General features: G+C 62.2%; 1 protein-coding gene across 1 annotated transcript; it reads left to right on the plus strand.

The window, feature by feature from the left end:
- The first annotated feature begins 230 nt into the window (after nucleotides 1–230).
- On the plus strand, nucleotides 231–25,529 carry TSPOAP1 (TSPO associated protein 1). The gene is given in 31 exon segments (XM_070357245.1): nucleotides 231–1,386; nucleotides 2,175–2,282; nucleotides 2,569–2,697; nucleotides 3,252–3,431; nucleotides 3,989–4,174; nucleotides 5,302–5,379; nucleotides 5,465–5,548; nucleotides 5,793–5,882; nucleotides 6,049–6,171; nucleotides 6,404–6,508; nucleotides 8,107–8,157; nucleotides 8,467–8,487; nucleotides 9,190–9,394; nucleotides 9,974–10,149; nucleotides 11,365–11,480; nucleotides 11,724–11,833; nucleotides 15,182–16,012; nucleotides 16,181–16,332; nucleotides 16,724–17,101; nucleotides 17,194–17,433; nucleotides 17,764–17,940; nucleotides 18,501–19,400; nucleotides 20,055–20,230; nucleotides 20,233–20,392; nucleotides 20,997–21,165; nucleotides 21,541–21,612; nucleotides 22,316–22,419; nucleotides 22,503–22,574; nucleotides 22,780–22,890; nucleotides 23,504–23,565; nucleotides 25,389–25,529. Coding segments are annotated over 30 exon segments (5,664 nt in total). The 5' UTR covers nucleotides 231–1,056; the 3' UTR covers nucleotides 23,534–23,565; nucleotides 25,389–25,529.
- Nucleotides 25,530–26,029: the final 500 nt, after the last annotated feature.

Genomic DNA, 26,029 nt, shown 5'->3' on the forward strand with positions numbered 1-26,029 from the left:
CTAAAGAACCTGTTCTTCCCTCTGTCCCAGCCCTGCCTGCCGGTCCAGCCCACCAGTCCAGCGCCATCCCCATGGAAACCAGCAGCCGAGTTCCTATTGGTGGGCGGGAAGGGAGGGGGAGGGGGAGGGAAGGGCTGGCTCTCTCTCGCTCACCCCCCTGGTTCTGAGGCTCGGCCCTCCTCCGTGCCCACCATCTCGGGGCTCTGGGACTACAGGGAACCCCTTCAGTCCCCAGAGCTGAGGCCAGCAGGGAGAGAGACTATGAGGCAAGCAGCCCACCGACCCAGGCCTCCTTAGGACCAGCCCAACCGCCCAGCAAGCTGGCCAGCAGCGGCAGAGAGAGGAGCGGGAGATAAAGGACTCCAGCGGACCTTTGGGGATCACCCCCAGCAGCTCCTGTGGACCCTAGCCGGCTAAGGGATCGTGATGGATGGTCAGACTCACAGATGCTGAAACGGACACACAATGACAGCCATGCACACAGCAGCACAGCACTGAGACACTCAGATACAACCAGTGACAGCATCACACACTGCCACAGCCCTGCAGTAGACACCCACACACGCAGAAACAACTGGCAACTCTGAAACAGGCACAGGCAGTGACACACAAAACCACAGCCCCCAGCACACACAAGTAGGATCATCCATCCTCCAGATACACACACACACACACACACACACACACACACACACACACACACAGCAGTGCTGACCAGCACAGGCCGACCTGGAGACACGCGCACACCCTCAGCCGGAGCTGCTGTCGGTGGCCTCAGCACGCTCTCCCCATCCCTGCGGGGACACCCTTGCTCCTCCACAGGCTCATGCACACGAGCAAACACAGCTCGCACACCCCTGGCTCCAGCTCCTCCGGCAGCCCCGGCTCCCGCAGCCTCCTTTGTGGGGAGGAAGCACTCGGCTAACCTTGGATGGAATTTCAGTGAAGCCAAGAGCTCAGAGAGGAGAGGGTCTGGCCTGGCACGACCCTCATCGGCCCCTCCAGCTGGCTGGGTGATGTCCCCCGGCTGGGGTCCTAGGGACCCTTGGCAGAACCATGGAGCAACTGACATCCCTTCCATCGCTGGGGGACCCCGGAAACATGGAGCGGTGGGCACTGCCCGCCTGGCAGAGCTGGACTCCAGGCCGGGGGGGTGATGCTGGAGGTGCATCCCCAAGCATGGCTGGTACCCCCACAGATCTGCGTGTTGGAGAACTGAGGCCTGAGGAGAGTTCCGAGCCTGAGGGAGCCCGAAGCCCGGGGCCTGTGGGGGGCATGGAGCCTGGAAGAACAGGAACTGGGCTGCCCAGCCCTGCGCGGGGAGCCTTGAGCTCCGGACCCGGCTGTCAGAGGCTGGAGGACCCGGAGGCAGAGGCTTTCTCTAAGGTAAGGGAGCTGAGGTCGGCCGGGGTCTGCGAGACTAGGGCTCTCACCCTGCCTGCCGGCCTGGGCATGGTCAGGGACTTCACTGCCCCCTGTCTTCTCCGGGCCTATCTCTGTCTGCAGGTCCATCTCAGTGACCGTCTGTCCTCCCTTCTTTGGGCATAAATCTCAGTGGTTCCGTTTTTCACCATCTGTCTGTCCTTCTGACTCGGCCTGTCTGTCTGCCTTGAACCCTCCCCTTCCCCCTCCCTCTGTGAGTCTCTCTCTGACAGTCTGTCTGTGTCTGTCTCTCTTCTCTGCACCTCTCTGTCCTTGGGGGCTGGGGGATACTGGGGGAGTGTGTGGGGGTGTGTGTGATGGAATCAGAGTCTGGAGGAAGTGACTCAGTAGAGGGGGGCTCAGTGCTGGGCCAAGCCAGGGAGGATAAGGTTTGGGGTGGGTGTGAGCCGTCTCCTGTAGATGACGAAGGGACCTGGACTTTGGGGGACTCAGGACTTGGGGGAGCCTGGAGGAGTGGGGGTGGGAGTTCAGGCTGGTCTTTCCCGAAAGGCGACGCTGGGCAGAGGTGGGAAGAGCTGGGGACGAGCAGAGAGGGTTCCAGGGTTGGGAGATGTTCGTGTATTAAGCAGCCCCTCCTGTACTCCACCCTGAAGGCCTGGGGCATGGGGAAGAACCTTCTTGTCTCCACGTCTCCTTGGACTGTGGAGGGGGAACGCGTCCATACGGAGGGCTCTGATTTCCATAGGTAGGGTGATTCCTGAGGGGCTACACCCTATCCTTTCCCATGCCAGGGCAAGCTGAAGATGGGCTTCGGGGACAGGCCCAATCTGGAGCTGCTGAGGGCCATGGGGGAGCTGCAGCAGCGCTGTGCCATCCTTAAGGAGGAGAACCAGATGCTGGTGAGGCTTGGAAAGCAAGTCCTGGGTCCTGGGGGGGAGGCAGACTCAGACACCCCGGCTCTCTGCTTCAGCATCCTTCTCATCCCATGAACATCCCTCCAAGTGGGAGTTACATGGAGCTGACATCACCCCAAGACCCAGAGAGGGTGAACCCCTACCTAGAGTTGCCAAGGAGCCCCACTGTGAGCCCAAGAGTCCAGCCCAAGGCCCAGGCTGTTACGATTGGGTCTGGGGCAGGGGCCGGGCTTCTCCCCACATGCCCCAATTCTGGCTGACCCCTTGTCAGAGGAAGAGCAGCTTCCCAGAGACGGAGGAGAAGGTACGGAGGCTGAAGCGGAAGAATGCCGAGCTGGCGGTCATTGCCAAGCGCCTGGAGGAGAGGGCCCGAAAGCTGCAGGAGACTAACCTAAGGGTGGTGAGGATGGGAGGCCACTGGATGGAGGCTGGGCAACCAGGGCAGAGGGGTGCCAGGGCAGTGGGGCTTGGGCATTGTGGACTCTTAGTACCCAGGGACGCAGGAACCCAGCGGCTGAGGTGTAGGAAGGGCCAATGCCAGCCAGGCTAGGGGGCTGGGGGCTTCTGGAACCACAGGAGGGAGAGAAGGGCTGGGTGGGGGGGTGGGGTGGGGTCCCGGGCAGGGAGAGCAGAATTCTGGATTGCCAGTGCTGGCACTCATCTCTGGGTGCAGAGCTGGTTGGGGCAGGGACAAGACCCATCACACTGGCAGCCCTCAATTAGCAGCATCCTTTGGGCCTAAGCTAGGAGGTGGAGTTAACCCTTTCACTCCCTCTTGAGGATTGCAGGGAAGGGGTCAAGCGAGGCTGAGGGTAGATCCGGACTCAGGGTGGAAGCAGGTGAAGGCCACATTTCAAAGGTGTTCATCCTAACCCTTCCTTTGGGAGGAGCTGAGAAGTGGGAGAAGTGCCCCAGCCCTCAGATGACCAGTGGCCTTACCCCTCCCCCGGCCAGGTGAGTGCTCCCATGCCCAGTCCAGGGGCCAGCTTGGAGTTGTGCCGGAAGACCCTGGCGCGCCAACGAGCCCGGGACCTCAGTGAGACAGCCAGCGCCCTGTTGGCCAAGGACAAGCAGATTGCTGCCTTGCAGCGGGAGTGCAGGGAGCTGCAGGCCAGGCTCACCCTGGCAGGCAAGGTGCGAGGAGGCCCTGGTCACCCCTTCCGGCTCAGCCCTACCTAGGGTCGCCGGCCTGGCGGTGTGGGATGCAGACTGAGATGTTAATGAGATGCAAATGAAGCGAGCAGGTGGAGGCTGCTGGGAGTAGGTTCCCCTGGCAACGGCCCAGGTGGGAGCGGGGACCCGGCGCCTGAACCGAAGGGGGTGGAGCCGTGAGTCCCGGACCTGGCAATTTCTGGGCTCCAGGTTTCAGGCTGCAAGCCAGTGGGCTTGGCTGTATGAACTCAAGCATAACCTCACACTGGGGTGCAGAGATGTTCGCAAGGCATTGAGCACAGTGCCGAGGACACCGCGAGTGTCCAGTAAACGAGCTCCCGGGAGTGTTTGCACACGGGCGAGCGGAAGCATGGGGCTGTGTAGGCATGCATCTGCGACCGGGCATAGATGCATGGGGAGGGTGCGCACCTGCCCGCGCCCGAGGGCCCGTGCAGTCCGGCGGAGGGCGGGCTCAGCTGGGGACGGCGCGGGGCGGGTCGGGGTTAGGCCCGACTCGGCTCCCGGTCCCCCGACTCCAGGAGGGCCCCCAGTGGCTCCACGTGCGGGACTTCGACCGGCTGCTGCGCGAGTCCCAGCGGGAGGTGCTGCGGCTGCAGAGGCAGATCGCTCTGCGCAACCAGAGGGAGTCGCCCTCGCCGCCCCGGCCCCCGGGCCCCTCTGTCCCGGCCAGAGCAGGGGCGCCCGCCCCGGGGGCCCCGGGAGAGGTGAGCGCCGACGCCAGGGCAGGTGTGTAGGTCTGCGGAGAATGGGGTGGGAGCGGCTCCGGGATCTCCCTCCTCCCCGTACACCGCGCTCTGAGCCCCGACGAGGAGGTGGTGGCGCGCGCACGGCCCGGGCCGGGTCCTCGGCCCGGCCTCCCAGGGCTCGTACCTGAGCCGCGCGCGCCCCCGGGGGCTCGGGCCCCCCTCTCCGCAGGCCTGAGGCCCGCGGCCCGCCCCGCCGCCCCTGCCGCGCCGCCAGTGGTACGGCCCGGCCGCAAATCCCCGGTTGCCCTGGCAGCCGCCCGGGGCCCAGCCCGCGCCGCTGCCTCCCGCCGCAGCAGCAGCGCGGGGACGCCCCCATCAGCGCCTGCCCGGTCCGTCAGACCCGGCCCAGCTCCCCGGGGGCGGCGCGGTGTCCTCCCCGGCTCCAGGTACGGGCGACCCTCACTGGGCGTCGGGCTTAGGCGGCCCCTGGCCCGAAAGCTGGGGACCCCGCTCCGGACCTCCATAACTTAGAGTTCTGGCTCCTCTCCATCCGCTGTCCTGGGCGGCACCTGGGTCCCCCCTCCTTCCGGGAAGAGGATAGGGAGAAGGGATTTGGCCCCTCTGCCTGGTCCAGGGAGGGAACATCACTCATCAAGACCTGTCCTCCAGAGTTTGCACGGATGGATAACCGGGGCGTGCCCGTAGGGTGGGCTTGGGGAAGCTGGGAGGAGGGTCTGAACAGGTCTGTAGGCCCTAGGCCAAGACTATGGATCCATGACCCCTAGGTCTGGGGACACCACCTCCCTGGGGGCCCAGGCAGCCTCCTAGTTCTCTGCCAGTCGCTGAAGGACACCCAGGACAGTTATTGAGTGCAGAGCAGGGCTGCAAGCTAAAAAGGGAAAGCTTTGGCCTGGATAGAGGACCCATCTCCCAGGGCAATCATGGGTCTCTGGATCTCAAAGCACTCAGGATCAACTGGAGATGGGGGAGAGGGGGCACACAGCACCCCTTCCCCTTCCTGAGCAGGGATCTCTTTGCTGACTGTGAGGTCGGGTGGGAACCCCCTTCGGACAGGCTGGGCCAGGGGCAGGCTGCCCTGAGGCCTTGCCCTCAGGTGCCAGCCCACTGCCCCTGGCCATTTTCAGGCCACACCCCAGGAGGATGTGGAAAACCCTGCTGTGGTCCTAGGGGAGCCAGAGAAACAGCAGAGGGTGCAGCAACTGGTAAGACCCGGGTTAAGGTGCTGGAGGAGACCCTTTATGGGTGGATCTGCCTTCCTGTGTGAGGAGCTCCTTTCTGATCCCGCAGGAATCAGAGCTCAGCAAGAAGAGGAAGAAATGCGAGAGTCTGGAGCAGGAAGCCCGGAAAAAGCAGAGGCGATGTGAGGAGCTGGTGAGCTCTGTGGGGCCTTGGAAGGCCGGCTCCTTGGGTCCATCAGGCCCACCAGGTGGAGGGCTCCCCCAGAACGCCAGTTCCTTCTCTTCTGCCCCGAAAGCACACTTTCCCTCCTGCTTGGTGGGGCTTCCCTTTCCTAGCTGATGCAGGAAGGGGCCGACAGGGTCCCACGTGTGCCTGTGTGGGGAGAGGAGGAGGTGGGCGCTGGGAGCCTCCCTGGAGCTCCCCTCTGGTCTCACAGGAACTGCAGCTCAAGGCAGCCCAGAACGAGAATGCCCGCCTCGTGGAGGAGAACTCTCGGCTCAGTGGGAGAGCCACGGAGAAGGAGAAGGTAGAGGCTCTGCCCAGGTCCTGCCAGGGCCCCGTCCCCGGGCAAGGCACTGCCTCTGCCAGCTCCCCAGTTGGGGAGAGCACGGAGCATCCTGTGGCCCCTGGGAGCGAGTGTGCTGGGGGGGTGAGGCTCACGCTCTCAGCTCCCTGCACTCCCCCCTGTCCAGGTGGAGTGGGAGAATGCAGAGCTGAGGGGCCAGCTCCTGGGGGTGACACAGGAGAGGGACTCGGCCCTTCTCAAGAGCCAAGGCCTGCAGAGCAAGCTGGAGAGCTTGGAGCAGGTGCTGAAGGTGAGGACACCGGGTGGCACGGGGCGAAAGCGGGCTGGCGAAGCATGTGCCCTGCGTGGGGCGCGGGGGTGTAGGCTGAGTCCGGGCGCCCGCGGCCCTTTCCTTCTCTAGCCGCAGTTTCCTTTTTAACAGAGTGTCTGGAACACATGGTGTCTGAGGCGCCCTCATCTTAGATCTTCCGTAGAGACAGTAGAGCAGGGCTCGGGCCTTGACGCAGGCTCTTGCGTTTCAGCACATGCGGGAGGTGACCCAGCGGCGGCAGCAGCTGGAGGTGGAACATGAGCAGGCTCGGCTCAGCCTGCAGGAGAAGCGGGAGGAGGTCCGGAGGCTGCAGCAGGTGGGGGCGGCGTCCGGGGAGGGGTGGGTGGAAAGGGGGGGGCTGCCAGACCCCAGCTGTAGATTCTGGACCCTCATCCAATGTGGGCATTTTATAGAGAACCCCTGGTGATTCAGACGGTCAAGAATCCACCTGCAATGCAGAGACCCAGATTCCATCCCTGGGTGGGGAAGATACCCTGGAGGAGGGTATGGCAACCCTCTCCGGTATCCTTGCCTGGAGAATCCCATGGGCAGAAGAGCCTAGGGGGCTACAGTCAGTGGAATCACAGAGTCGGACTCGACTGGGCAACTAACACTTATCTAACCAACACACTGTGTGCCAGGCACTGTGCCAGGCCCTGGAGGGACTGTGAGGGGCAAAGGCCAGGTCCCTGACCGAGCAGCACATAAACAGATTCATGCGTGAGCTGATCGCAGGCATTGACAAGTACAGTGGGGAAAGTTACCGGGGTGATGTAACACAGGGTGGCGGGGATGGGGTGAGGCCGAGCTTGGCAAGGAAGGCCTTTAATACCTCGAGGGTCACAGAGAGTCAGCTGATGAGCATTCTGGAGAGGGGGCACACTCATGCCGAGGCCCTGTGGTAGGGAGAAGCTTGAGGGGTACAGACCAGTGTGGCTAGCATGTGGTAGGATGGACGGAACGGCAGGAGTAGGCAAGAGCCAGATAGCATCAGACCTTCAAAGTCAGGGGAGAAGTTTGGGTATTCTGCTGTCTGAGTCGTGTGAAGCCGTCCAAAGGTCCCGAGCAGGGGAGTGGCATGGTCTGATTCGTCATTTAGAGAGTCGCTTCGGCAGCACTCCAGACGATGGACAGGGGCGTGGGCAAAGAAGCAAAGCATTCAGGTGTTGGGTGGCCACAGGGGTCCAGGTGGGAGATGATGTCTGCCTGGGTGAGAGTATAATCCATGGCAGGGAACAAGTGGGCAGATCCGAAGGACATTGTGAACAGAGAATCGACAGGACTCACTGTGGGCTTCCTACTGAGTGCCCCACGCCTTCACCCAAGTGCTGACTACATGGATGGTTGGGCCTTTCACCCGCCAGGAGTGAGGGATGACGGGCAGCAGGTTTGCGAGGTCGGGCATCCCGAGTTCTGAGTTCCATTTCGGCCAAGTTTGGGCTGTGTGTTAACCACTTGAGTGGAGAGCCCCATAGACAGCTGGACTTGTGAGTCTTGGGTCCTGGGGAGGTCGTTCTTGGGGACAGGTTTTGGAGTATTCAGTGCATCTGGTCCTGCGACTAGATGGGAGTCTAGAGAGAGTGACTGCGGGCCCAGCACTGTGCCCTGTGGGGCCCTCACACACGCAAGGGGCAAAAGATGAGCAGGCAGAGAGCATCAAGAGAGACAGGAGGAGAAAAAAACCCCAAAGGGGAGGGTCTGGGAAGCAGGAAGCAGTCCCAAGCCCCTCTTCTCGGCCCCTTCGCCTTCGGACTCGAGGTGCGGTTCAGAATGGGAGCCGGAGGGAGGCACCCACAGCCGCTTCCCAGCCCCCTTCCCTCTCCTCTCTCCTCCTTCGTCCTGCCTGCCCTCCTCCCTTGATCCCACCCCAGTCCTCACCCCTCTCCTCCAGCATTTGCCTCCTCCCACCTGTAGGCCCAGGCGGAAGCCCAGAGGGAGCATGAAGGCGCTGTGCAGCTGCTGGAGGTAGGGTCCCTGGAGGTGGCCGCCGTGCTTCCAGCTGGGGGGAAGTCTGGGGCAGTTCAGAGAGTGCTGCAGGGGGTTGCCGGGGTGTGGGTGGGGATGTGGGCTTGCAGGAAAGGCCCCTAAATGCTCTGGGGGCTGGGGCGATCCCCTCCACCTTTGGGCCTGAAATATCTTTCCAGTTAGCACTTGCTTAGTCAGTCCAGGGAGCTGACTGAGCTGTGTCCACTTGGGCCCCTCTCTCCCTCTCTGGGTAATGCCCCCTGGGTAAGAGTTCTAACCTCTCCTCTGGGCTTTCTTTTCCCGCCACAGTCTACCCTGGATTCCATGCAGGTACAGCCTCCTGATCCCCCACCTCCCTGGGGAGCAGGGGCGGGGGGCTCTCCTCAACACCCCTCCAGGCTGGCTGAGCTGAGTCCTCCCTCAGGCCTAAGCGGTTCCAGCCCTCCTGTCCAACGACAGGGGTGTGACCCGTCACAGGCTGAGACTCTGTAGATGGGCTGGGATTCTCACTGCCCTGGCCCCAGACCTGCCACTGTGCCTGGCACATACAGGCCCTGCCCATCTCTGAGACCAGGAGGAGGTTCCAAAGCCAGCCAATTTGACCCACGAGCCCCTTGATGGGGACTCTCCTGATCTTTGAGAAAAACTCCAGGGATTTGGCTCACTCCTGTCCCAATGATGTCCCGAGCTCTGGGGTCTCTGGGGACATTTCTGTGGGCAGGGATATGGGTCACTGGCTGTGGGAGGGTGATGAGCCATGGAACGGAGAGAACCCCTGAAGTGATACGGTGGTGGTGATGGGGTGGGGTGACCCCTTTTGGCCCAGAAAGTGCTACCGCCTGGGGCATGAAGCTGAGCTGGAGAGGGGGTTGGGAGTGACGGTGTCTCGACCCTCAGCCACCCTATGTTGGGGCAGCCGGGCGGCCAGGCTGAGGGTTCGTGCCCAGCCCTCGGGCCTGGGCGAGTGTGATCTGAAGCGGGCCGGCCCAGGCAGCTCCGCGGCCCGGCGGCTCACCCTGCCTCTCGGACCAGGTCCGGGTCCGGGAGCTGGAGGAGCAGTGTCGCAGCCAGACTGAGCGCTTCAGCCTGCTGGCGCGGGAGCTCCAGGCCTTCCGCCTGCACCCTGGCCCCCTGGACCTGCTCACCTCCGCCCTGGGCTGCGGTGCCCCGGGGGACAGCCCGCCACACCCCTGTTGCTGCTCCACCCCGCAGCCCTGCCGCGGATCCGGCCCCAAAGGTGAGGTAGACCCCCAGCGCCGTCAGCCTGGTGCTTTTGTCCCGAGCGGAGTTCAGGGTCAGAGAAGGCTAGCAGCTCACCCAAAGTCACACAGCAAGTTAGAGCCCGTTCTAGCTTGACCCAGGCTCTGGGTGGGGGAAGGTGGGGAGGGAAACAGCTGAGCCCACTGGAGAATCTCAGCTAGCTGCTCCTCCCCCTCCTCTGTGGTCCTGGCTGGGAGGTGGGCACCAGGAGTCAGTGGCAGGCAGTGTGGGCTGGCGAAGAGCCAGCTGGGCATCGGTCAGATCAGGTGGTTCCGGCTCCACTCACTCAGGGAGTGATGCTGCTAAAGCTGTGGGCCATGTGTCCTAGGCTCTGAGACAGGGGCGTCCACTACACCTCATCGAGTTGCTCTGAGGATGCTGTGATATAATACATGTAAGTCACCTCCATCTCCACTCAGTAAGCTCCCCCAGGATTTCCCTTCTTGTAAGGGAACTTGGCCACGGAGGGCCTGATTGCTAGCTCCAAGAGGACGCGTGGTCACTGGTCACTCCTTGGGACACCGACCCCCAAGGCCACGTGTCATCTTTCCCGTAGACCTCGACCTCCCACCAGCCTCCCCGGGACGCTGCACCCCGAAGTCTTCCGAGACTGCCTCTGCCACCCTTGCTGGGGTCTCCCGAAGGACGCCAGCCAAGAGGGCAGAGTCTCTGTCCAACTCCTCTCGCTCTGAGTCCATCCACAACAGCCCCAAGTCCTGCCCGACCCCCGAGGTCAGTGCTGGGGAGGGGCATGGGCTCCAGCTCTGCCTTGGTGGGGGGCGGGTGGAGGGAGGGGGTGGCCCAGGAGCTGGGGGGCTGCTGGCCCGTGTCGGGGGTCTAGCCAGGCCCCGGAGGAGAGGGGCCCGTGGATTCCTCCTGGCAGGCGGGGAGCTCCGATGGGGCCTGCCCTGCCTGCCGGTCCTGCCTGCTGTTCCTACTCAGGGGCTGCCCAGCCCGCCCCTCTGGGGCCCAGCGAGGCCCAAGAGTCTTGGGCTGCAGGGAGGGAGACCCTTTGGGGCCAGGACCCACATCACGAGGTTGGTAGCGAGTGTGTCCATGGCAGAAGCCGGTGGCGCTGTGAGGAGGGGCACCGGTTCTGGGATTGAGGTCCCAGCTGTGTCTCAGGCAGGTCGCTGACCCTCTCTGGGCTTGGGTTTCGCTGTCATCTGAGTTTTGAACTAACAAACCTGCCCGGTGAGGTTGTGGGGAGGATGATGGGAAAACAAAACAAGGACGGAACCTCCCGCCATGTGGGGCACGCAGTAGATGCTTAACATATGGCAGCTGGTATTACTGCCAAGTTCTTTGGTATCACTCACAACCGCAGCCCTCTCTCTCTCTCCCTCCCAAACCCGAGAAAGTGTGGGGGGCGGGGGTGGGGGGGTGTGGTGCAGGATGGGGATGTCTGGAGCAGCCCTGCAGCCTTGGGTGTGGGAAGCGGTGGAGCCCAGCTGCGGCCTCTACCGTCCCCTTGTGGGCATGAGTGGAGGTGCTGGCTTTGGGTGCCCCCGCTTATCCTGGCAGTACCTCTGTCCCAGGGACTTCTCAGCCCCTTCTGCCCCTTTGCTTCCAGCTAGAGTGCTTTATTGCAGTTTTTTAACCTTAAAGACACAGACTGTCATTGGGTGCCCCCTTGCCCCTCGCCACCAGAGTGGCTGCCCCCTCTGCGCTGGGCACGGTGGTCTCATTTACTGAGCTGGTGCAGCAGAGGCCGGGGCTCAGGGAGGGGTCACTGTTGACCCCTGTCCCTTGACCCAGGACCTCTGGGCTCCACCAGGCCCCGAGGGCTGATGTTCTGGTTTAGAAAGCGTTGGCGGAGCTCACCGCTGCTGGCCTCGTCCAGCATCTGCTCTGTTTCTCGTCTCAGGACAGCGGGGCCTCCCCTGACGAGTTTGCGGTCGGCCCCAGAGTCCTGGAGAGGACTGGCCCTTTTCTGCTTGCCCCTAGGTGGACACAGCCAGTGAGGTGGAGGAACTGGAGGCAGACAGCGTCTCGCTGCTCCCGGCAGTGGCAGAGGGTGGCCGGGGCGGAGCCAGGGTCCAGGTCTTCCTAGCTCGCTACAGGTGGGCCCTGACCTCTGCGCCCCGGCCCTCCGGCATTTGGGGTGTGTGGGGGGAACGAGACGGAGGGGGCGTGGTGGGGGTCACGGCGGGAGAAGTCATCTTCGCCTCCTTGGGCTGGGGTGGGTGCAGCGGGCGCTCCCTGTGGTTAACGGTGGACAACAAAGTGTCCCCAAGGCCAAGTGACGGGGGGGAGGAGACAGGATGTTGGTCACCATCCCCCTCCTCCTCCGGGCCTCCCCGCAGCTACAACCCCTTCGAGGGCCCCAACGAGAACCCAGAGGCTGAGCTGCCGCTGACCGCTGGCGAGTACATCTACATCTACGGCAGCATGGACGAGGATGGCTTCTTTGAAGGTAGGAGGTAGCGGGGACCGTCACATCCATATGTTTACTTTGAAGCTCCTCTTCCCAAAGCCCTCCACCCATATGCACCCTTTGAGCCCACCGTCACTTTTCAGACTCGGTGGAAAGGCATAGAGAGACCCGATGGCCTGTGGGGAAAGGGTTCTGCGGGCAGCTGGTCTGACTCCACGTCTGCCCCGTGCAGGACAGGACAGGGCCCAGCACAGTCCAGAGGGCGGACAGAGCATCACAGGGAATTTCAGCTAAATTCGCTTTTCTTTTGGCAGACAGGGCATTGCAGCGCTGAGCACTAGTGACCTCGAGGTCGGGCACGTGGTGTATAGATCTGATGCTGAACCCAGTGAGTGTGGGGAGGAGGCGTTGGGGTCCAGGGCCTGGGAGAGGGTGTCAGCAAGTGGTCAGCAGTTGCCAGGGCCCAGGCAGGGCTGCGCTCCAGGGTGGTTCTACAGTGCCCAGGGCAGTTCTGTGGTGCCCGTGGGGTGATCAGGTCACTGAGGCAGACACCGCGTTAGTGACTGGGCAATAGGGCAGGGCCTGGCAGACTCTGCAGGGTGCCCTGGCTGGGCACCAGGCTGCGTCCTTTCACAGCATGGAGGGCAGTGTGGTATGGAGACCAGGATGAGGGGTGGACAGGGCAGGGCGAGAGCCGCAGTGGTGTGTGCAGATTCAGCAAAGTGCTCGGGTCTGGGTCTGTATCACCCAAAGCTTTGGTTTGTGGGGCCTGCTCAGTCTCTCCTCCTGGGGCCCCATGCCTGTTATCTGAGCAGGTGCTGGGAATGATGGAAAACAACTAAACTCTCTCTAGGGATGGACGATGGAGAGAAGGATTAAATAGCTCCCAGAAAAATGGCTTTTTTAATGAGAAAAAAAAAATCTAAACACCAACTCTGTCCAATTCCACGGACAGAGGGGCATGGCAGGCTACAGTCCATGGGGTCGTAAGAGTCGAACACGACTTAGTGACTAAACCACCACCATCAGCACCAGCAACATCATAAATATTAACTAACCCCAAGTTACTAGAATTTGAACTATGCGATCTAGGATAGCTGGAAAGGCATGCAGGCAAGTGGGTGTCAGATACCCTATTCCTCTTCTTAACTTTGGTTGCTTCATCAGTATCTGATCCCACAGCTGTGCCGCTCTCAGCGACAGGGGCTTCCAGACCGTGAGCCTGACTGTGGCCCCGGCTCCCGCACCAGCCTTGCAGGGCAGTGGACCTGCTTAGTGTGATGTTTCCTCCCATTAGCATCACACCCCGCAGTGTTAGCGCCTGGATGAATTTCTTAGTGCTGCCGTAAAAAGTTTCCACCAACTCGGTGGTGGCTTAAAGCAACAGAAATGTGTCCTTTCACAGCGTCAGAGGCCAGAAGCCTGAAAGCAAGGTGTTGGCAGGGCCACTGTGCCTCTGGAGGCCCTAGAGGAGATTCTGCTCCTTGTCCCGTGCAGTTTCTGGGGGGGTCCAGTTGTTCCCTGCTTGCAGCTGCATCACTCCAGTCCCTGCACCTGCAGTCACGTCGCCTCCTCCTCTTCTCTCAGTGCCTCTCCTTGTGTGTCCTCTTATAAGGACACTTGTCATTGAGTTTAGGGCCCACCCAGATAATCCAGGACAGTCTTTATCTCAAGCTCCTTAAAATTGCGTCTGGGAAGACACTTTTGCTGTATTTACAGGGTTCAGGGTTTAGGATGTGGACATATTTTGGGAAGGCCACCTTTCAACCCACTACTTACACTGTTACCTAACTTATTGAAAGTCTCTTGTTTCTCTTCATTTTCTTACTCCCCCCACCCCCAACTCCTAGCCTAAGTAGAGAGAGATGATGTTGGGGAAGCTTCCACGTTCTCCTGCTGCTCAGGACCGCCTACACCCACCCATGGCCCTAAACCTGGCCCTTGTTCCCCTTTCTTCCCAAGAAGGCCCAGCAGCCGCCAGCTCCTCTGTGCCCTGGGACTCTTTTTCCTTTTCCCAAATTAGCTGTGATATGATAGGCTGTTTGTCCAGGTTCTTTGATCCTTGACATCCCACAAACAATCTAAGAAATGTTTTATAATGTTCTATTACCAAGTGTTCAGGGGAGCTGGTCCATTTCCTGCAAGCGCTGTCAGAACTGACTGACAGGCACCTCCCTGGTGGTCCAGTGGCTAAGAATCTGCCTTGCAGTGCAGCGGATGTGGGTTTGATCCCTGGGTGGGGAACTAAAATCCCACATGCTTCGGATCAGCTAAGCCTGCACACTATAGCTAGGGAGTCTGTGTGACACAAATCCCTACCCTGCCTGCTTTAACTAAGACCGATGCAGACAAATAAATGTTAAAAGAAGAATTGACTGCTGGTCACGCTCCTAGACCCAGGCCTGTGGATCTCAATGCCTTCTAGAACCCACAGGGGGCTCTTTCCTCTGGCGTGTATGTCTTTTGTCTCTAAAGATTCCTGCCTTTCTTCTAGCCAGACGGGACCTCACTCTCCCTTTGAGGATGTCTGCTTTCCACACAGGAAGGTTGAGGGGTGCCCTTGCCCTCACTCCTCAGACCCATGTAATATGACAGGTTTCAAACAGACAGAAAAGTTAAATCGTAAAATGAATATCTAGGTACTCACCGCCTGGATTCAACAATTATTAATATTTTGTCATAATTGCCTTTTCCCCACCTGGGTTAAAAATAGGATTGAAAAGCAAGTTGTTGACAGATGATATTTTATTTATTTTTAATTGAATGGATTAATTTTGGCTGCACTGGGTCTCTGTTGCAGTGCATGGGCTTTCTCAAGTTGAGGCGAGAGGGTAGCGCTTGTCTTGTTGCAGAGCGCAGGCTCTAGGCATTTGGGCTTCAGTAGCTGTGCTGCACGGGATTGGTTGTTCCGAGGCAGGTGGAATCTTTCTGGCCCAGGGATCGGACCCGTGTTCCCTGCGTTGGCAGGCAGACTCTTAACCACTGTGCCCCCAGGGAACTCCGACACACGATATCTCACCTAGATACACCTGCATGTGCCTCTCCGTAGAACCTGGACATCCTTCATCCCTGCAGCATCGCCTGGGAGCTTGTTCAAAGTGCAGAATCTCAGCCCTGTTCAGGCCCAGCTGAGTCACAATCTGTATTTTAACAAATCTCCAGGTGATTCATCTGCCCGTTAAAAATTAAGACGTCTGTCCTGTAGAACTACAGTACTGTTATCACACCAGTGAAAATTAACAATAATTTCCCAGTCCACATCTTGACTGCTCTTTTAAAAGTGCCAGCAGGTGAATCACATGCTTCGGATCACTCACCAAGCCTTGCTACAATGCATTGATCGGGCTGTGTTTTTCTCTGTCTCCTCTCTTGTCTTCCTCTCCCCAGGGGAGCTCATGGATGGCCGGCGGGGCCTGGTCCCTTCCAATTTTGTTGAGCGCGTGTCCGACGACGACCTGCTGGCCTCCCTGCCTCCGGAGCTGGCTGACTTGTCCCACAGCTCAGGCCCCGAGCTCAGTTTTCTGAGCGGTGGCGGAGGCGGCAGCAGTAGTGGGGGCCAGAGCAGCGGGGGACGCAGCCAGCCCCGACCAGAGGACGAGGCGGCCGGGGAGGTGCCCAGCCCGAGCCCCCCGCCAGAGGGCCTGGGGGAGCCCCCTGCCGTGCCTTACCCCCGCCGCCTGGCCGTCCTGAAGCAGCTGGCCCACAGCGTGGTGCTGGCCTGGGAGCCGCCTCCTGAGCGCGTGGAGCTGTGTGGCTACCATGTCTGTGTGAATGGGGAGCTGCGGCAGGCCCTGGGGTCCGGGGCGCCCCCCACGGCTGTGCTGGAGAACTTGGACCTGCAGGCGGGGCCCCTGCGGGTCTCTGTGCAGGCCCTGACCAGCCGGGGTGGCTCCGACCCTCTGCGCTGCTGCTTGCTGCTGGGGGCCCGGGCCCGCGTGGCTCCTAGCCAGCTGCGGGTCCATCGGCTGACCGCCACATCTGCCGAGATCGCCTGGGTGCCCAGCAACAGCAGCTTGGCCCACGCCGTCTACCTCAACGGGGAAGAATGTCCCCCTGCCCGCCCCAGCACCTACTGGGCCACCTTCTGCCACCTGCGGCCTGGTACCCTCTATCAGGCCCGAGTGGAGGCTCAGCTCCCTCCTCGAGGGTCCTGGGAACCAGGCGGGGAGAGGCCAGAGCCGCGGGCTGCCACCCTGCAGTTCACCACGCTGCCAGCAGGTAGGCGGGCACAGGCGCCAGGTGTGTGTAAGCCCTGGGGAGGTCAGGCCCGGGAGGGTAGCCCCAGGGGCACACTGGCTGCTACTTGCATCTTTAGGGAAGTGGCAGAGCGGGCTGTCCTCTCTGGCGGGAGTGCTCCAATCCTGGGTCTTGTGCCCCCTCCCCTAGGCCCACCTGACGCCCCCCTGGATGTGCAGGTTGAGCCAGGGCCCTCCCCTGGGATCCTGATCATCAGCTGGCTCCCAGTGACGATCGATGCGGCCGGCACCTCCAACGGTGTCCGGGTCACAGGCTATGCCGTTTATGCTGATGGGCAGAAGGTACAGCCCGGGGGTGCCCACCTGTACCCTGGGAGCAGGGCATGGGTCTCTGCCTTCTCCCATACCCTGGGAGTGGGGTATGGGTCTCTGCCCTCTCCCGTACCCTGGGAGCGGGGCATGGGTCTCTTTCCTTTCCACACTGAGAGGCCTTGTCTCCCTGGCCTGGCGTGGAGCTGCCCGCCCCAGGCATCTGGGCACTGGGTAGCAGACTGGTTAAGAGCCTGGGCTTTGGTTGCCCACGGACTAGGACTCTAGCCCTGAGACCCCGTGGCCAGGAGGCTCAGATGAGACCAGGCACCCGAGGGTGCAGCTCTCGGCATAGTGCCAGCAGCCAGTGGGGGCATCACTGCAGCCCCCCTTTCCCTTGCTCTGTCCCTACACCCCCCCGCAGATCATGGAGGTGGCCTCGCCCACGGCGGGCAGCGTGCTGGTGGAGCTGGCGCAGCTGCAGCTGCTGCAGGCGTGCCGTGCAGTGGCTGTGCGCACCATGTCGCCCCACGGCGAGTCGGCGGACTCCCTCCCAGCTCCCGTCCCCCCCGCCCTGCCTGAGGCCTCCTGGCCGGCCAGGGTCCCCTGTGCCTGCCCACGACCGGGCCCAGAGGCCAGACCACCCCTTGCTCCAACCTCCCCGGGGCTGGGGGATCCCAGCTCTCATCTCCGGTACCCCGACCCCCATGGAGCTCAAGAGCCCCCGGGCGCCCCTCCAGCCAGCCCTCCCAGAGAAATGGCAGGAGGATCCTCAGAGGAGCCCCCAGCGCCTGTCTCGCAGGTACCCAGCCAGGGAGGAGGGCGGCTGGCGGAGGCTGGGAGGAGGGTCTGGGCTCGGAGTGGGGGACCCTTCCTCAATGCCTGCCGTTCCAGGAGCAGGCTGGGGCGGCTGTGCTGGGTGCCTCTGGGGATGGGAAGGCCAGTGAGCCCGTCTTGGGAGAGCGCGTTCCTGGCCCTGCCACCTCCTCCGTGGCCAAGGAGGACACTGAGCAGACCGCGGGAGAGGCCTGCCTGGCACCCGGCACCACCCAGGGAGCGTTGGCCCAGAGGCTGCCCTGTGCCCAGGCCTGCCGTGGAGGAGACGCAGGGTCCGGGCTGAGGCCCAGGGCTGAGGTACGGAGCAGGGGCACCCCGGGCCACCACAAGGAGTTGAGGGCCTCCTCCCTGCCTCTGCCAGCCCAGAGCTGGTTGCCCACTCTGCCCGTTCTCCACCCCACTCTCGCTCTGCTCTGCGCTGTGTGTCTGGCTGTTTGTGTTTGCCGCTTTGTCTTCCAGGTTTCTTTTCCCACCCCGCACAGTGCCTGTGCCCCAATTTGGGGGCATGCCCCTCTCTCCTTCTGCAGGGGGACCCCCCATTCATCCTGGCGGGGCTGACCCTGTTGGAAGGTCCCCATGTGCCCTTGCTCACCTCCCCGCTGTCCTCCCACGTCTGGCCTCTTGCAGGAGGATGCAGCTGAGCTGGGGGTCCGTCCGGGGAACTCCCTTGTGGACCAGGGCCGCAACTCGGATCTGTCAGACATCCAAGAAGAGGAGGAGGAGGAGGAAGAAGAGCTGGGTGTCATCACCTGCTCCTTCCCGAAGCAGGTGGCTGGCCACAGCATCGGGGGGCAGGGGGCCAAGGTATCGGGGTGAGGAGGGGCTGGGGGGCCCCTCAGGTTCCCGTGGCCTCCGCCCCCAGAGTCAGCAGCTGCTTCGGTGTGCCAGCAGCATTCTTGGTGTGCGGCCTGGGCCCTCTGCCGGGCGGCAGCTAGGAAGTAGCTCAGGCCCAGCCTCGACCCTCCTGAAAAGGAAGGGGGGACCGAGGCGCCCCGTTCTGTAACTTCTCCCACTCAAGCCCGCTTGATGCAGCGCCCTCTGAGACCCTCGCGGTGCTGGGAGCTTCCGAGGAGGGGCTGGGAGGCCCCCCATCATCTCAGGCCTGGCCTGCTCCCTACACTCAGCCCCTCTGCGCACCCAGTTCTTGGGCGGGCTCCTTAGTGCTCCCCGTGGCCCTGCCCTGGACACGCTGTGTGACTCTGGGCCAGACTCTCTCTGGTCTTCCTTCTTGGAGGGAGGCGACTGGGGTTGGGGAGGCGGGCTTTGGGTTACCTGAAACCCCTGCCCTCCTTTGAGGGCAAAGGTCACAGCTCTGTCCTTTCCCCACGGACCTCTCTTCCCTGCGCCCGCCCCCGGACCCCCAGCCCCAGCCCCAGCCCGACCCCTTCTGTGAGACCGACAGCGACGAGGAGATCTTGGAACAGATCCTGGAGCCGCCGCTCCAGCACTTCCGCAGCAAGAAGCTGTTTAGCATCCCCGAGGAAGAGGAGGAGGAGGAGGCGGAGGAGGAGGAGGAGGAGGAGGCCGAGGCCGGAGAGGCCGTGAAGGAGGAGAAAGGGCCAGGGGCAGGGTCTGCGTCCAGAGACCCCGGCCCGCCTGCACCCCTGCCTCCGGGTCTGGGCTGCGACGGCGCGCGGCCCCGCGGACCTGGCCTCTGCTCTTCGTCCCCCCAGCCCTGTAGGGCTGGGGACCGCCCAGAGGACCCGCTGGGACTGGTCGGTGGCAGCAGCTGGAGGAAAGGAAGTGGCTCCCCCGAAAAGCCCCCTGGCCGCAGGCGGTCCCCGGATCCCCGGGAACACTGCAGCCGGCTTCTCAGCAACGGCGGCGGCGGGTCCCAGGCCCTCGGCCGAGCACCGGGCCCTGCACGCGAGAGGGGCGGCCCCGCTGCGGCCGAGGGCCCCAGGGCTCCGCCAGACGCCGGCGGGAGGGCGCGGCCCGCCCCCTCGAGGAAGTGCCCCCGGGGACGGGCCCCGGAACCGGAGCCGGGCCTGGCCAGCTGCCTCTCCCCCAAGTGCTTGGAAATCAGCATCGAATATGACTCTGAGGATGAGCAAGAGACGGGCGGCGGGGACATGAGCATCGCCAGCTCCGGCTGCCTCGGAGATGGGGAGGCCTGGGGTGCAGCCCCCGTGGGAAGGCCCAGGGCACCTCCGAAGGCCGGTTCAGGCCCCCACCCCTATCCGTACTCCCCGGCCTGGGAGAAGGGGGAGCCGGAACGGAGAGGCCGCAGTGCGACCGGCAGAGCCAAGGAGCCGCCCCCCCGGGTCCGTGCCTTCTCCCTGCCTGGGCAGCCCCCTGCCTACTGCCGCCTGGTGGCCCTGCTTGCTGCCCACCGGCCGCTCCCATTCCACGCTGCCGCCTCCATCAGCAGAGGTGGGGTGGGGCCTCGGGGCTCCCTCACCTGCCTCCTCCCACCCACATTCCACTGCTTTGCTGCTTCTGCCGATCGATCGGAACTGGGATGCGCCGATGTTCTGTGGCCATAAGTCGCCCATTGCTGCCAGCAGGCCCCCTGCCTTTGGGGCACGTGACCCTTTCCTCCGCTTAGCTAGTGACAGCTTCAGGACCCAGCCTGCGATGTCCAGCATCGCCCAACCCTGACACCGAGAAGAGGCCCTCCTCTCACACGCTCCTCGGCCAGCTCTCAGATCTAAACCTTAGTCCCTCTACTGCACTCATCTGCTAAGGTGGCCGGAGCCAGGGCCTCCCCTCCTGCCCTTCCTCCACCCGTGGGGGTGTCCGATGGCTCCAGTGAGCTTGGGCCACGGCTCCAGGAGAGGAATGTGTCCCTGCTCTGCTGTGCCGCTTCCACCGACGGGGCAGAGCTGGGGGGAGTGCTCCTGGGGCCCTGCCCCTAATGAGGCGCCCATCAGAGGGGTGGTGCATCACTCCTGCTGTCTGTTGCCCTCTCTTTGCAGGCAGCAGAGTCTGGGGAGCCCAGAGGGCTGGAAAGCCCAGGGCAGAGCGGCTCCCAGCGGAGAAGGGGCTGGGCCCCCAGGCCAGGCTCCACAGAGCTGGGTGAGCCTCTGCGGGGGCTGGGCCAGGCCAAGGGGTCCTCTCCCGCTTCCTTGGCCAGAGTTGATTGCTGTTTCTCCCGCGCAGCTCCCCTAGGAGCCCTCCAGAAGCATCCCTGGCCCTCCGGGACCTCCCTGTCAGGGTCTTTGTGGCTCTGTTTGACTACGACCCCGTGTCAATGTCACCCAACCCTGATGCTGGGGAAGAGGAGCTCCCGTTCCGGGAGGGCCAGATCCTGAAGGTGACTGACTTGCTGTCTGGTCCTGCTTCCTCCCTCCTTTCCTGCCTTGTCCTGGAGGGATCATAGCCACACCCGGGTGGGAACGCAGCTTCTAGAGCCAGGTGATGTGGAGTGGGGTCGCGACAGTGCCACTTCGAGCTGTGAAACCCAAAGCAGATTCTTTCCTTTGGGCCTCATGGGTAAAGTGAGGATCACGTGAGTGTCTGCCTCACAGGCTTGTTTGAGGATTAGAGGATTCAGTACCCACAGGGCGCTGAAACTGCCTGGCACGTGGCACAGCGTGATACTGCTGCTGTTAGCATGACGACCTCTACTGAGCCTCCAAGGATTTCCTGAAGGCTTTGGGCTAAAACTCTGAGGTCAGGGAGATCCAGTCTGGGGTGGACTGGGGGAATGAATGTGAGGATCGTGAGTGATGATCATACGGATAGAGCTGTTTTCTGTCATCCCTCTGATCCTTCTTCTTGGCTATTTCCCCCTATTTCCGGTTCCATGAAAGGTAGAGCATTCTTCTGCAGTCCCGGGTTGGGGGGCGCTGTGGGCTCGGGGTGCAGGGAGCATGCAGAACTGGCCTGCTGACACAGCTGGTCTCTTCTGCTTCCAGGTGTTTGGAGACAAAGATGCAGATGGCTTCTACCAGGGTGAGGGTGGGGGCCGGTGGGGCTACATCCCCTGCAACATGGTGGCTGAGGTGGCCGTGGACAGCCCTGCAGGGACACAGCAGCTGCTCCAGCGGGGCCATCTGTCCCCAGAGGTTCTCGCCGAGGGCTCAGGTATGACTAGCTCTGGCCCCTCGCCCACTGTCCCCCACCCCAGTTCCGACTCAACACCCCCTAACCCCAAGTAATTGGGACGTCAGGAGCATCCAGGGTATCTGGTTGATCCAGAGACTGGCAGAGTCACTGGGGCCCTCAGAGACTTGGGCCCGCGTGGCCGCAGTAGTGAGCTTGCCACGCGGCACGGGGGCCGCTGCAGGGGGACTGGCCATGTATTTTGGATCCTGGAGGTCAGGGATGGGAAGGGAAGAGTGGCCTTAGAGGCTTGAGCGCAGGAACCCCAGCACAGCCCCAAGAGGAGACCAGAGTCACTGTCCATCTCGCTCCCTCACCTCGGTTTCCCTCTAACGTCTGCTTACCTGTCTGGATCAGGGAACGGTCTGTTCGTCTACTCTGCAGCCCATACTGCCGGGCCTCCCCCCAAGCCCCGCCGCTCCAAGAAAGGTGGGTGTGATACTCTTCTTCTTCAGGGCCCCTGAGGATGAGGAGGGAGGCAGCGGGGGCACTGCCTGGCTCTCGGGAAACACATGCGAGGTCTGTCTTGAGCAGGTGGAGGGAACCGGCCCCACCTTCACCCACAGCCATGCGTCCCATAGGGAGCTTCATTCTAATGGGGACGGGCAGTGTTTTACCGGAACCTCTGTTCTAGAAAGCGTCCTTGTCTTTATGTCTCCTGCATTGGCAAGCGGGCTCTTAACCCCTAGCACTGCCTGGGAAGCCCCATTCCAGAAAGTACCTGGCTATACGTTCTGTGCAACCTGGAGCAAGTCACCGACCCTGTCTGGCCCTTAGTTCACTGTGAAGACCACAGGGCGGGTCTGCTCTCGGGCTGATGGTCCTTCTCCTGCATCTCTCCCTGTGTGAGGCTGAGCATCCTGCCTGCCCAGTACCAGCCCCCTGCCTTCTCCTGCCCCCCAAGGGGAGGGACAGAGGGGCAGGGCTCACAGGCCCCTTCTCTCCGCAGCTGAGTGGGAAGGGCCCGCCCAGCCCTGTGCAGGTGAGGGGCTTCCCTGCTCCTCTAGCCTCCCCTGGAGCCACAGCTGCTGTGGAGGTGCTGACTCGGGTCGGCAGGTCTCCAGCGCCGAGGACAGGAGAGGGGTGGGAGTGCCTAGAAAGAGTCCCGAGTCGTCTTCTCCTCCCCCTCCAGGGCCCCCTGCGCTGGCCTCCTCTGCTGGCCTGAAAGCTCCCCATTCCATGGTGGCCGCGTTTGACTACAACCCCCGGGAGAGCTCTCCCAACATGGATGTGGAGGTGAGCCCCTTCAGAGCCCAGCCAAGGCGGGGTGGTGACCGCGCCTGCCCCGGCCTGACTCCTGCCTCGTGGTCTCTCCGTAGGCAGAGCTGCCCTTCCGGGCAGGGGACGTCATCACTGTGTTCGGGGCCATGGACGATGACGGTTTCTACTATGTGAGGATGTGGTGGGGGTGTGCCCAAGGGGGCTCTCCTGGAGCCATGGTGGGGAGCCAGGTTCCTGATGGAAGCCCAGAGGGACAGGCCAGTCGCCTCCCACGATGGGAACGTCGACCCCAGGCCGTCCCCCCCGGGGCTTCAGGGTCCAGGGGGTGCTGTTGAGGCCCTTCCTGGTCTTGTCTCACCCGCATCTCCTCCCCAGGGGGAGCTGAATGGACAGCGGGGCCTGGTTCCATCCAACTTCCTGGAGGGCCCTGGGCCTGAGGCAGGCGGCTCAGACAGGGAGCCTGGGGCAGCCCCATCCGAGGGCCAGGTCAGTGAGGACCTGGGCTCCAGGCTCAGCAGTTGGGTCTCTATGCTGCATCGTGGGAGGGGTGCAGCTGCGTGCAGCGGACCAGGTGCCCATGGTGCCCAGGAGAGGGTTGTGCCCACGGCCAGAGGGAACCAGCCAGGGTGACTCTCCCTGCCCCCCTCCCCCTAGCGTGTGCCCCTTTGCACAGTGGGGCAAGGCTGAGACCTTGACCCCCATCTCATCTGACCCGGCTGTCCACACCCCTGGCCAGAGCAGGGGAGGGCCCCTGGAAAAGGGACCTCAAGCTTCCCACACCTCTCGCCATCACAGCCCCCATCACAGGGACCCTCCCTGATCCCCTGCTGCAGCTCCCCGGCTCCCAGGCGCTTTTTAAAGCCAGATGCCCAGCAAGGCTCCAATTCCTGGGTGGGTGGAGTACACTTACAGGCTCCCAGGGCACGAAGAGGATGAGGGGGCCGGGCCCCCACCAGAAAGCCCTGGGCCTCCATCTGCGCTAGTTCCAGAGTCAGGGGCTGTGCAAGCAGGACCTAGTGACCTGGGTGACCTGGAGACTGGGTGGAGAGCTCGTGGTCTGCCGGTAACCCGTCTCCTGTCTTTGTTCCCTGTTCTTCAGAGAACGAGGAGGAGAAGAGTCCAGTGCTAGATGGAGATAGATATATGTAGAGAGAGCGACATGTAAGTGGGGACTGACCCCCTGGGTCCACGTCACCCTGTTCCTCATCTCACACGATCAGATAGTGCTCCTTGTCTCAGACACGGGCTTGTCCACCTTCTTCTAGGAACAGGGGAGGGAGCTCTTGCCGTGAGCCCGCTTGGGCACTCGGATCCTGCCCCTCCCCTTACCTTATTCAGGGTAGTGCCAGCTGCCTTAGGAGCACATGTCATCCTAGTGTGTACTGTCCCACGTTAGCTGACTCTCCGTATTCTATAGCACATGCGGCTCATAGAATTTTGTGTGACATCCACATTGTGGCTCATCAGTGTATTATGATACTATATGACTATGGTATTATAATATTGTGATTATTATTGGTGACAGAAGAGTGATCCTAACGCCACCAGTAATAATAGTCTCCATCTCCCCACCCTTGTCCTCTGTGTCATGACCTCTTAGGGGCATCAGAGGCATGATTTTATGTCCAACTTTCCATTTTCTTGCTGGGGGCGGGTATAAAGGAGGAGGTTTAAACAGTCGGAGTCCATGGATAACCTCAAACCATTCATTTCTGGGGCCCCTCCGTGTGTCTCCCCAGCAAGCCTTCCCTCCCGGGAGCCCTGGGCAGGAGTGGTAAGGGTCTCTGATCTTCTCCCCACCCTGGCCAGCCATCAGCCCTGGCTAGTTGGAAAGAGATTCTTTGACCTCTGGGTGCTACCTTCCTCCAAGGGATCTTCCCGACTCCAGGGGTTGAACTCACGTCTCTTATATCTCCTGCGTTGGCAGGCGGGTTCTTTACCACTTGCGCCACCTGGGAAGCCCCCTCTGGGTGCCAGCAGACCTCTTTGCGGGCAGCTCTGCCAGATCACCAGGGCCTTAGGTGGAGGCGGGCCCCAGGCTGGGCACCCGGCACCTGGGCTCTGTGATTGGTTGTGCTGGTAGACTGCCAGGCCCTGGTGGGAAGGGAGTAGGGGGCGGGGGTGGAGAACACATAGGCTGGTAGGACCTGACAGGGCTGTACCAGGCACAGGAGGTCACAGAGGGGACGTTGGAATTCAGCGGGTGGGGGGACACTTCCTCGTGGCTGTCTCGTTTGTCCAGTCCCTGTTTTTAGGCCACTTACAGCATAGTCTGGGTAGGCGGGTGGCAGAGGGAGCCACTCATGGTGGCTCATAGAACAAGGAGATTCTGCAGAGGGGGCATGCTAAGGGCAGGGAGGGGCGGGCGGGGAGCAGCTCTCTCTGGAGAGAGCTCGTGGTGAGTGTGAGTGCCTCTGGCCCTGCCTCCCTGCAGCCCTCTCCGGGGCCATCCAAGGAAAAGTCTCCACCTTGCCCCCATGGAGTGGGCACTCCTCCCCTCCCTGAAGGCCCTCAGACACCATGTGGGCCTGCTCCTTGTCTGTGTGGTGGTGCAGGAGCCACCTTCCCTGGAGTGTCTGGCTCCTTCCAGCATCCCTGTCCTTGCTCTCCCTTTGGCTGGGAGGGGATGATGGGGTGGGGGGGAGTGTTGGAGCACCCATTCCAAGGGTCAAGTCCAAGGGCTCTTGAACTCCATCAGCCCAGCATCCTGCAGAGAGACCCAGAGGAGGGAAGGGATTCGCCCCCGTCCAAGAGAACTGAAGCAGAACTGAGCCTCCTTGTCTATCCCTTCTGACTGCCTGCTCTGTGCTCCCCCATCTTCATGCCCACTTGGTGCTCTGCATGGGGCGGCGGCTGGACCGTGGGTTCTGGTTCACGCCTGTGCTTCTGTGATGACCTGGGGCCTGCGGGCTCCTGAGGTCGTGGGGTAAAGGAGGCAGGGTGGGGTGGGGGTCTTGACCTTGCCCTTTTCTCTCACTTTCTAGGACTGGGTTAGCTCAACCCAGGGGCCCCCAGCGCCCCCAGGCTGGCCCTGTGCTCCTGGCCCTCACCACTTCCCCAAGGTTGAACCGGAGTTGCCACAGGGCCCAAGCAGGAAGGTGTGGGTTCTCCTCTCCAAGGGGAAGCAGCTCCTCAGGAAACTGGGCTCGGGGAAGAAGGAGTGATGCTGTGGCCCAACCGAGGCCCCAGCTGCGCGGGGAAGACCCTGGACTCTGGTTCTCCCCAGTTAGCGCCGTGGCGCTGGGACAGGACGCAGACTCAGTGAAGGTCAGAGCTAGAGGAGGGGCTGGTCCTCTGGATGGGCATCGTCTTCTTACAGGCGGGGACCCTGAGCCCCGGCGCGGGAGTGAGTCCAGGGGCTGAGCACCTGGTCCCTGAGCCGGCCGGGGACACGGACTTGTCACTCCTGGTTCACCCGTCTGCGCCTGCTGTCCACCGCGCTATGCCAGTCCCCTCTCGGCCTCCACATGCTTGGCTCGGGGAGATCCTGTTCCCTCCGACGGCGCTGGCCGTCCTCTTCATGTCTTCCCTCCCTGAAGGAAAGTTTGCACTGGATTCTGCCGAGCCCCCCACCCCGGGGGCGGAGCTGTGTATATAGATGTACATACTCAGTGCCTCAGCCCAG

Source organism: Bos mutus, chromosome 19, assembly GCF_027580195.1.
Source record: "Bos mutus isolate GX-2022 chromosome 19, NWIPB_WYAK_1.1, whole genome shotgun sequence".
Classification (NCBI taxonomy): Eukaryota; Metazoa; Chordata; class Mammalia; order Artiodactyla; family Bovidae; genus Bos; species Bos mutus.